This window comes from Rana temporaria, chromosome 10 (assembly GCF_905171775.1).
Source record: "Rana temporaria chromosome 10, aRanTem1.1, whole genome shotgun sequence".
Taxonomy (NCBI): domain Eukaryota; kingdom Metazoa; phylum Chordata; class Amphibia; order Anura; family Ranidae; genus Rana; species Rana temporaria.
In genome coordinates this window covers 23788138-23800254 of record NC_053498.1, presented here as the reverse complement: position 1 = coordinate 23800254, position 12117 = coordinate 23788138, and the positions used below count along the sequence as shown (strand labels likewise).

The 12117-nt window shown below is 35.4% G+C and overlaps 1 protein-coding gene across 1 annotated transcript; it reads left to right on the top strand.

Moving 5' to 3' along the window:
- The first annotated feature begins 1588 nt into the window (after positions 1-1588).
- LOC120916028 (chemokine-like receptor 1) lies at positions 1589-2514 on the top strand. The gene has a single exon (XM_040326877.1). The coding sequence runs from the start codon at positions 1595-1597 to the stop codon at positions 2366-2368; it is 774 nt and encodes a 257-aa protein (XP_040182811.1). The 5' UTR covers positions 1589-1594; the 3' UTR covers positions 2369-2514.
- Positions 2515-12117: the final 9603 nt, after the last annotated feature.

The following is a 12117-nucleotide window of genomic DNA, read 5'->3' as shown; positions in this document are numbered from 1 at the left end:
GGGGATGCAAGAATTGCCATGGCAGTGGTACCTGGATGAAATACTAGGTACCTGGATAAAATACTAGGTGATCAGAATTCAAAATCTTTTGTCAAGCAAAACTGTTTCTATATACAAATTAATAATTATGTGTTTAGCTGTTTGACTAAGATTCAGCTTTGGGACTTACAAAAGCAGTACAGCTAGACCAGTTTGTGGAAGGAATAAGTATGAGAAGCTCAGCTGTCATTGTGGATTCTAGTGGTAAGGACAACAATATTTTTCACATCCTATCCTCTTTGATGACTGAGGAAAAGCTTAGCTACTATGTGTGCCAAAGACATATTCCATATGGGGGAGGGGGCAGGGGGTGGTGAGTAATGCTAAACTTCCATTAATTCCCTTTACCCATCATTTTGTTTCTTTATACAGTACGGGTCTTTTTAACTCAAAAAATAAAGTCATATGAGTAACTGGAAATATTCCAATCACTTTATTATCAGATAACGTCATGGTCAAGTCTTAGACCCAAAAAGAGTCCCAATATACGGAGTGCATACACATTACTGAGCTGTGCTGGAGCTAAACACACATAAAACTTCTACCAGAAACAACACAACTTCAGGTAAGGACAATAATAGCATAAAAAGATTACAGAAAGTATTGTAATGATTCTTTAAAAGATTGTGGAAATCTGTTGAGCAAAGGGAATGTTTTCTATAACATTCCATTAGGTGTGTAAGTAAGACCTAGTAAGTAGTTATCAGATAGACGAGACTTCATTTTCTGCGCAATAATTGTAGAATAGTGTATGGTGAGGCTGCATCTTGGACTTTTAAATATAACCATTGGGAAATATATTTGAAGTGTCTTGTTTCTGTAGGAATCTGTAGACAGAGTGTGTCATCTATACTAACATTTTTAGCTGTAAGTTACTATAGGTCTACAGATGTAGAAAGAGTCCTATGGAGACAAAAAACTAGGATTCTTTTACATTGTAGTACATTGGCTGGATTAGAATGATATAACATTTACATATGAAAATTAAGAGATTGCTCTCTACAAAAATTAGATATGCATTATGAAGATCAGATTTAAGATTTTAATATATTGAAAGTAAATGCTTTCTTTAAGAGTGGTATACATTATGAACATTGATTATTATTATACATTGAGTTCTTACTTGATCAGCTATGAAAGAAATTGCCATAATTCATTAGTATTGCCTATTATTTGTTTATTATGTGTTTTTACAAAATGATTTGATATTACACCAATGATGCATTTTTATGTTGGGTTTACTGTATTTTCTATCAATTGAGTTGGCACTCTTGTATTGGGGATTCTAGAGTGTATTTAAAAATTTAAAATCCCCCTTGATAAAAAATAAGTAAAGATGAATACAGTATATGCCTTTATTATTTTGTTGACTTTGTACTGTGCTTTCTTTCTTATCTGACATAAAAATTGTCCATAAAAACACATTTCAAGGGAAATTCCCCCCCCCCCCCCCAGTTGGTTAGAATGTTCTTCACAAGTCTCGTGTACCTTTGTTACATATTTCTTAAATCGATTTAATTTTGCAGAGCATCACACTTGAAATCTGACCCCTGACATGTCTGGAAGTATGGAGATCGACACCACTGAAGAAACTTACACAGATCAAGAATTTGATTTGACTTTGATTAAAATACTCAATGTTTCATACATGGTGGGTTTATCAGGAATATGTTTGCTGGGAATAACTGGAAATGGTCTGGTCATCTGGTTTGTTGCCTTCAAAATGAAAAAGACGGTCAACTCTGTTTGCTTCTTAAGTTTAGCTTTTGCTGATTTCACCTTCAGCCTTTTCCTACCCTTATCTATCACTCACTTTGCCCTTGACTTTCACTGGCCATTTGGAACCTTCATGTGCAAGCTTAACCGTTTTGTATTATATCTCAATCTGTCTGCCAGTGTCCTACAACTCACCGTCATCAGCATTGATCGCTGCATCTCCGTAGTCTTCCCTGTCTGGTGTCGGAACCATCGCACCGTGAGACTGGCTGTGAAAGTCATTCTTGTACTTTGGATTGTATCTCTTCTACTCAATGTATATTACATCATACATACACATACATATACATATGCTGACAATGATAACATTGTGGATTGTTATATAAATTGGCCAATGCACAAGACACAAGTTATAATAAGATGTATCACTCTGTTTGTTATACCTTTTACCATCATTATCTTCTGTTACACTCTCATCTTTTTGCGCATTCAAAGAAATCCCAGAATAACATCTACCAAACCTTTCAAAGTGATTGCTGCCGTCATCATTTCCTTCTTTATTTGCTGGTTTCCTTACCATGTATTTTCTATCATGAATTCCTACGAAATTTGAGAGAGCTTTCACCGAGGATCCCAACCTGACAGATCCAAATAGACGCAGAGATTTACCTGATCATGCCATAAGCCAAATGTGATAGAGTTATTTCACCACATATTAATGGATGATGTGGCAATGTTTGCAGATAAATATGCTTTATTTGTATAAATAATTGTGGCTGAATACTCGAGGAGCCTGATAGACACGTGCAGTTTGTTTAGTTCGGAATTTGAATTACAATAGTAAAAGAATCCGAAATAGCGAAAAAAAATTTGGACGGAATTCATATTTGAATCTATTTCAAATAGTTTTCAAATACGAAAAGTTTTCAAATTCGAATAGTTTTCCACCTTTCAGAGAGAATAAAATAGAATGGAAAATAAAGTAATATAATAAAAAAATATGATAGAAAAGAAAAGGATTTAACAGAAATTAAAAGAATAGAATATAATAGAGTAACACAGAAGAAAATAGAATAAATAATAGAATAGAATAGACTGTCATAGAATAGAAAATAATAGAATAAAAAAACAATGGAATATAATAAAAAAGAAAGAATATAACCATTTCCCAAAATTCCAATAAGATCAATTTGAATTTGAATAGAATAGAAAATAATACATTATAATAGAATAGAAAATAACAGAATAGCATAGCAAAAAACAACAGAATAGAATAGAAAGAACAAAATCGTCTTCCGAAATTCAAATTTAGAATATAATAAATTTGAATCTGAATAGAAAATAATAGAACAGAATATAATAGAATGGAAAATGAAATAATAGAAAAGAATAAACAAATAGAAAATGATAGAATTAAAAAAAACAATAGAATAGAAAGAATATAACAATTTCCCAAAATTCAAATAGAATCAATTTGAAATTGAATAGAATAGAAAATAATAGATTAAAATCGGAAGATAGTTGTTTTCTTTCTATTCTATTCTGTCCGGATGTTTTTTCCTATACTATTTTGTTATTTTCTATTCTATTCAAATTTTTTTTTTTCTATTCTATTGTTTTTTTAATTATATTATTTTATATTCTATTAATTTCTCTTTGAATTTCAGAAGATGCTTATGTTCTTTCTATTTTATTCTATTTGTTTATATTCTATTCTGTTCCATTCTATTCTGTACTTTTATTTTCTATTCTATTTTACTTCTGTTTATATTATATTGTATTATTTTATTTTCTGTTATATTGTTTCTCTATTATATTTTTTCTCTATTATATTTGTTTCTATTCTATTCCATTATTTTCTATTCTATTTTATTCTCTTAGGAAATTGGAAAACTATTCGAATTTGAAAACGTTTGGAATTTGAAAACTGTTCGAATTCGAAAACTATTTTAAATTGATTACAAAACTATTCAAATTTTATTCGAAAGCTATTCAAATCAATTCCAAAATTTAGAATCGCTTTGAATACGAATAAAGGAAACAAATCATGAAAACAAATTAAACTGGTTAACCACTTAAGACCCGGACCAATATGCTGGCCCCTTTTTGCGATTCGGCACTTAGTCGCTTTAACTGACAATTGCGCGGTCGTGCGACGTGGCTTCAAAACAAAATTGGTGTCCTTTTTTTTCCACAAATAGAGCTTTCTTTTGGTGGTATTTGATCACCTCTGCGGTTTTTATTTGTTGCGCTATAAACAAAAATAGAGCGACAATTAAAAAAAAATGCAATATTTTTTACTTTTTGCTATAATAAATATCCCCAACAAATATATAAAAAAAAATTTCCACAGTTTAGGCCGATACGTATTCTTCTACATATTTTTGGTAAAAAAAACGCAATAAGCGTTTAATGATTGGTTTGCACAACATTTATAGCGTTTACAAAACAGGGGATAGTTTTATGGCATTTTTATTAATCATTTTTTTTACTACTAATGGTGGCGATCAGTGATTTTTTTTCTTATGACTGCGATATTATGACGGACACTTTTGACACATTTTTGGGATCATTGTCATTTTCACAGTGAACAAATGCACTGATTACTGTGAAAATGACACTGGCAGTGAAGGGGTTAACCAGGAGGGGGCGCTGTAACTGTGTTCTAAGGGAATGTTCTTACTGTGGGGGGGCGTGACTCTGCGTGTGACATCACTGATCAGCGATCGGGTCCGCTGGTCCCACAGGCGCGGTCACGGAGGAGAGGACCGGACCTTTTAGCGCAACGCCGGTGGTGTGCTCGCAACCCACGGCTGGGCATCTTAAAGGGGACGTACCTGTACATTCATGTGCCCAGCCGTGCCATTCTGCCGACATAAGTAGTCGTGTGGCGGTCTTTAAGCGGTTAAACGGCTTTAACTAAATGAATTTATGTAAATAATAAATCGAAACGAAATGAAACAAAACACATTTTCTCGTTCTGCACATGTCTAGAGCCTGAACAATGTGTATATGGAAAGCAAAAACTTTTTTAATCACTTTGGAAACTGTAGGAAATGATTAGAATCCTTTCCTTTTTTTTTTTTTTTAGTTTCCCTTCCCTGCACCATAGTTTAGATTCACTAACAGGAACTGAATGGAAATATATCTAAAGTGAGAGGAAATCCCCTGTAAGACAGTTGTCACCAGAACAGGTGTCCCCAATCACATTTCTACGTACCTTCTGTTCCAATGCCAACCATAACATTTTGGGCCAGTTCACAGTGCGTTTTTGGTGCATTTAGGTGCGTTCCGGTGCGTTTCAGTGCATTTTTGATGTGTTTTACAGCGTTCCAGTACAGTCCAGTGCAGGTAAAATGCAGCGTGCTCTACTTTTTTTATGGAACTGGAATGCACTGGAACTGCAAGCACTGATGTGAACTATGCCATTGAAAACAATATAAACTACTTTCCATGCGTTTTTGATGCAGAAAAAAACGCACTGGACTGCATGTGGTGTGAACTGGCCCTTAAGGTTAAGAAAAAAGTGGGGTGAAAAAAGCACCGGACTGCATCAAAAATGTACCAAAAACGCACTGGAACGCATCAAAAACGTGCATGCAAAAAAGCACCTGGAACGCATCCGGATTGTGTTTCTATGGTGTGAACTGGCACTTTGGGTTTCTCCTCACTTTCTGTTCCAGGGACAATGGTCACCAGGAAAACAGAGATACAAACAGCAATAAAACCTGATAGGAGTTCCAACACGTTTTTTATTTTATTCAAAATGAAGAAGATATGTCAGAGATTAGACTATGTGACACTAGGCTGACTGTCTGGGTTCATCTTGGTCACTAAGCAAACATTTTTGGAAAATTATTTTAAAATCCCTAAGTTTATATTTATACATCAATCCTCAACTATCAATTGCAGAAAAATAAAATCAAAGAATTCCAGGAGGGTATACAAACACCATATTAACATTTGCTAGAAATATATAATCTTTATAGGTGTATATGAGTATAAGTGGACAGGGTAGGTCTTTCTCCCCTCTTATTAATGTACATACAAAGTATTGGTGATAATAATGATGCTGAAAAATGTATTTGATGGTTTTTAATGATGTTCTTTTTTGTAGTCATGTGCGGTTTGTTTCGTTCCGAATGAATATTCAGACACATTTTTTGTTATTCAGAGATTCGGATATATCTGAATACCCAAATTACAGTATAAAAGAAGATCATCGATTGCTCCATATAACGAAACAAAATTTCTTTATATTTCTGAAATTCAAATTGAAATTCGAAATCGAATTTTGAATCGAATTCTATTCGAATTCGAACTGTAGACATATTTCTGAAATCAAAGACTGTGTGTGTGTTATTAGAGTATCATTTCAAAATAATGCTGTTTTTTGTTAAGCCAAAGGTGATTTAAAGAGTCATTGTAATCAGTTGGTGAAGATTTTTCTTTGGTTAGTTCACTTTGTTGTATTCAAATCGAAAAAAATCCAAAATTTTTGTTTCGGCCGATTCGAAAATGTATCGATTTGAATGTTTCAAATTGAAAAAATCTGTAAATTCTCAGAAAATTAGAAAAAAGACAACACAAATTCCAAATACAAATTCCAAATACGAATCCTGAATACGAACTGAACGAATCAACTGAATTTAACGAAAAACAAAATAGCTTAATTATAGAATACTTTTTTGTGCAGTGTTTCTATTAAACGCTGAAACTTGTTATTTGCTTATAATGTATAAGTGGAGCTTTCTTATGGCAACTGAAATCTTTTTATAGATAAGTAGATTACGGTTTAGTTTCCATTATCACTGTTTTAAATTTGAATATTCACTTTTGTATTAGTTTCCTGAAATAAATCAGATTTAATTGTAACAATTTGTATGTGTATAATCTCTTCCCGATTGCCTCACATATGAGTACAGCTGCAGAGCGTCCCTGCTGGGCTGATCGCGTACCTAGTACGCAATCCAACACATCCGGGTAGGGGGTGCGCCGGAACGCCAAATGGGCTGTGATGAATCACAGCACAAACTGATTAGCGGGTGCCAGCCAATGATTGATCGTCACCTACTGATCGCCATGGAGAAGGACGGGACACAGAGCTCTGTCATTGTAAACAATACAGAGCTAGGTCCTGTCAGTGGGAATGTGCTAGGTTTTGTTTCCCTGCAAAGCAAAGTAAAATCATCTCAAAGTAAACACACCAAGCACTGTTAGGCACACAAGTAACCCTTTGATCTCCCTAAATGTTACCCCTTCTGAGCCAGTGTCATTAGTACAGTGACAGTGTATATTTTTAGCATTAGTGTCACTGGTTCCCACAAAGTGTCTGTTAGTGTCAGACTGGACGTCATACTATCACAGTCCCGCTATAAATCGAAGATCGCCACCATTACTAGTATAAAAAATAATCCAGTATATATACCATAGTTTGTTGACACTATAGCCCCATACACACTATCAGTTTTCCTGCAGTTTCTTCCCTTTGGGGCCTGCCTGATTGCATACGAATTGAAACTCTTAAGTTTTGACTGCATATTAGATGGTTTTGGTAAACCTGAAGAGAAAAATCTGTATGGGACTTTTAAACGTTCAAGCAAACCAATTAATATATTCCTGTTTTTTTTTTTACCCAAAATTTGTAGCAGAATACATATTGGCCTAAATGTATGACATTTTTATTGGATATATGTTTTATAGCAGAAAGTAAAAAATATATATTTTTTTTCAAAATTTTCTGTATAAGTTTGTTTATACTGCAAAAAATTAAAAACCCAGAGGTAATTAAATACCACTAGAAGAAAGCTCTATGATACACATTTCATTTGTGTACAGCGTTGCATGAATGTGCAATTATCAGTTAAAGAAACAGAGTGCCGAAATGGAAAAAAATGGCCTGGTTATGAGGTGGGAGGTACATCTTCTGATGGGCAAGTGGTTAATGACATCTCAAAAGTCTCATACTTCTTAATTGGAATCTTTAAAAACTGGAGAAGAATCTGAATCTGGAGCAGCTGTGCATGGCAACTAGGGATGAGCTTTGTGTCCGTTTGAAGGTTCTGGTGCGAACCGAACGGGGGGGTGTTCGGCTCATCCCTAATGGCAACCAGTTAACTTCTAGCTTTCATTTTTAAAGCTTAACGGAACAAGCTGAGGATAGATGATGATTGGTTGCCATGCACAGTCACTCCAGATTCTGTCTTTTCCAGTTTTGGTAAAATCCCCTCACTGGGGTTAATTTATGAAAACTGGAGAGTGAAAAATCTGATGCAGCTGTGCCTAGAAACCAATCAGCTTCCAGTTTTTTGGTCAACGCTTAATTGAACAAGCTAAAGTTAGAAGCTGATTGGCCATCACCATGCAGAGCTGCAACAGATTTTGCACTCTCCAGTTTTAGTAAAGCAACCCCACTGTGTTTTACATTTCATAGTTGTGTTGAAAAACAAATGTATAGAAGAGTTTACCTTTATTATAATGAGTGTGCTGAGGTTTGTATGTGTCTTTTTCATTCTTGCTTGTGGCTTCATCAATAAACCATATTTTGTGGCATATTAGTTGCTCGGTAGGGGACTTTATTTAACTATGCCCTTTTAAGCCCCACCCACTCATTACCATTGTAATATGACCACACCCCCAATGTGGCACTTTGTTTCTTTAGATTATTTTTCTGGGTATGGGGGATGTAAAAAAAAGATCATAATGGGTGCCAGATGTCCTAGGTACCCCACGGGTAGGAGTAAAGAGTATTAATATGCAAATGTTTTAATTTTTTTAATTTATTTTGTGATCGACTTTAATTTTAATTTTTTTTACTGTGTGTCAGTTTGGAAGATTTCTCTTCACTAACAGGAAGGGAGAGCAAATCAACTCTAAGGCCCTGTACACACGGGCAAGAATCTCGTCAGGAAAAACCTGTTGTTTTCCCTGACGAGATTCTTGGCAAGAATCTCTTGCCGTCCGAGTGTACACACTGACCTTTCAAAAGAACCGCGGTTCTCTTGAAAGGCAAGCAGGTTCTCTTTTTTTCTCGTCGAGATTCTGGCCAGATTTCCAGATGAGAAACCTGAAAGCCTCGTACACACAAACTTTTTTCTTGGCAAGAAGCAGTTTTCTTGCTGGTTTTTGCAGAGAAAAATAGTCGTGTGTATGAGGCTTAAGACAGTTTTCACCACAAAAAGTTTTTGTTTCACCAGTTCCAAATGCAACCATTTTGGATTTTGCCAACCATTTTCTGACTATAGATACTCTACATTGACTATTCAGGTTCACTCCAGTCCACCATGCAAAGGTTTCCCCCCAAAAATGTTCAAAATTGCCTAAATGAGTTTTCATGTCCCAGGCCCTAAATATGATATTTTATTATTAAGAAACATTTGGAATCATTTGTAGAAAAATAAATGCAAACTGAACTCCAGGAAGGTGTATAAACTCCAATCAATGCAGGACCTTAACCACTTCAATACATGGCATTTTCACCCCCTTCCTGCCCAGACCAATTTTTAGTTTCCAGCGCTATCACACTTTGAATGACAATTGCGCGGTCGTGCGACGTGGCTCCCAAACAAAATTGGCATCCTTTTTTTTCCACAAATAGAGCTTTCTTTTGGTGGTATTTGATCAGCTCTGCGGTTTTTATTTTTTGCGCTATAAACAAAAGAAGAGCGACAATTTTGAAAAAAAACACAATATCTTTACTTTTTGATTTAATAAATATCATAATTTAAAAAAAAAAAGTTTTTTTCCTCAGTTTAGACCGATACGTATTATTCTACATATGTACATATATCTTTCGGTTTGCGCGAAAGTTCTAACATCTACCAAATAGGGAATAGAATTATTGGAATTTTATTTTTATTTTTTTACTAGTAATGGCGGCGATATGTGATTTTTATTGTGACCGTGACCATGCAGCGGGCACATCAGACACTTTTGACAAATTTTTGGGACCATTCACATTTATACAGCGATTAGTGCTATAAAACTGCACTGATTACTGTGTAAATGTGACTGGCTGGGAAGGGGTTAACACTAGGGGACTTTGAAGGGGTTAATATGTTCCCTAAAGTGTGTTCTAACTGTAGGGGGAGGGAGACTCACATGGGGAGGAGACCGATGCCCCCTAGCTGCCGGGAATGCAAGGACGTCATATGGCGTCCAGGCTGAAGGAGGAAGGGTTCCCGCCGACGTCATTTTACAATGACTCGGTAGGGAACGTGTTAAAAACCATAACATTTAGAACCTTAAAGTGGTTCCAAAGGCTGAAGGTTTTTTACCATCTTGAATTGTATGCTTAAAGGGAAAAAATCTTCAATATGCAATCCCCCGCAGCCCCCCCCCAATACCCTTCTGAGCCCAATCACAATACAGAGATTTTGCACGAGAGCAGCTACTCTCCAGGGTCTCTTCCTCCTTATTGGCTGAGAGACAACAGCAGGAGCCATTGGCTTCCACTGCTGTCAATCACAGCCAGTGAGGAGGGAGCAGGGGGGCGGGGCTGTGCCCAATTCTGTGTGTCACACAGAGCAGGGCTGGGGAGCGAGCACACATGAGTGCCCCCAGAGCATTCAGCTCTCTAATTGGGCACTCAGAGAAGAGGAGGAGTGTTGGCGGGGGACTTAAGAAGAGGAGGATCAGAAGCAGTAAGCATGCTATGTTTGTTATTATTTTAAATTTACCTTTTAATATCACTCTGAGGATCAGCAGGTCAATATTACATCAGATAATTTCACAGGGAAGTAAGTATAACACTATAAGCCTGCCTACAGAAGCATCAGCAGATCGTTTGTTGGACAAAATTTTACTTTCGATTTTTGTATCGTGTGTACGGCCTTGACACTATACACCTGCCTACAGAAGCATTGAAGTAAGCTCATCTGTGTGATTCTCCAATCAGAGGTTGGGTGAGTCCTAGACCAAGCCCAATTGCTATGCTTTACAGAAGAATTTGTTGAAGATATACGTATGAGAAGCTCAGCTGTCATTTTGGGTTCTAGTGGTCCCACTGTAAGGAACAACAGTTTTTTTTCACATCCTATCTTCTTTGATGACTGAGGAAAAGCTTAGCTATTATGTGTGCCAAAGACATATTCCATGTAGGGGGGTGATAAACAATGCTAAACTCCGCTTAATTCATTTTACCCATCATTTTGTTTCTTTACACAACACAGGGCTCTATAACACTAAAAATAAAGTCATATGAGTAACTGGAAATATTCTTTATTATGCAGAAGCCATATCTAAATCTTATCTTATTGTACAGAAGTTTGGTTTTCTTTCAGACACGCAACTTAAACCTCTCATGCCAATCACTTTATTATCAGATAACGTCATAATCAAGTCTTAGACCCATTAAGAGTCTCAATATACGAAGTGCATACACATTACTGAGCTGTGCTGGAACTAAACACACACAACTTCTATTAGAAACAACACAACTTCGGGTAAGGACAATAATAATATTAAAAAGATTACAGAAAGTATTGTAATGATTCTTTAAAAGATTGTGGAAATCTGTTGAGCAAAGGGAATGTTTTCTATAACATCCCATTATGTGGGTAAGTAAGACCTAGTAAGTAGTTATCAGATAGACGAGACTTAATTTGCTGCGCAATAATTGTAGAATATTGTATGGTGAGGCTGCAAGTATCTTGGACTTTTAAATATATCCATTGGGAAATATATTTCAAGTGTCTTGTTTCTGTAGGAATCTGTAGACAGAGTGTGTCATCTGTACTAATATGTTTAGCTGTAAATTACTATAGGTCTACAGATGTAGAAATAGTCCTATGGAGACAAACACCTAGGATTCTATTTACATTGTAGTGCATTGGCTGGATTAGAATGATATAAAATTTACATATGAAAATTAAGAGATTGCTATCTACAAAAAATAGACTATAGCATTATGAATATCAGATGGCAGATTTAAGATTTTAATATATTGAAAGTAAATGCTTTCTTTAAGAGTGGTATACATTATGAACATTGATTATTATTATACGTTGAGTTCTTACTTGATCAGCTATGAAATAAATTGCCATAATTCATTACTATTGCCTATTATTTGCTTATTATGTGTTTTTACAAAATTATTTGACATTACACCATTGATGCATTTTTATGTTGGGTTTACTGTACTTTCTATAAATTGAGTTGGCACTCTTGTATTGGGGATTCTAGAGTGTATTTAGGGGTTATGGTGAGATCATTTACCTTTAAAATCCCCTTTGATAAAAAATAAGTGAAGATGAATACAGTATATGCCTTTATTATTTTGTTGACTTTGTACTGTGCTTTCTTTCTTATCTGACATAAAAATTGTCCATAAAAACACATTTCAAGGGAAATTTCCCCCCCAGT

What these genes read in the sequence shown, in the direction of transcription:
- LOC120916028 (XM_040326877.1), top strand. Translation starts at nt 1,595, where the DNA reads ATGTCTGGAAGTATGGAGATCGACACCACTGAAGAAACTTACACAGAT.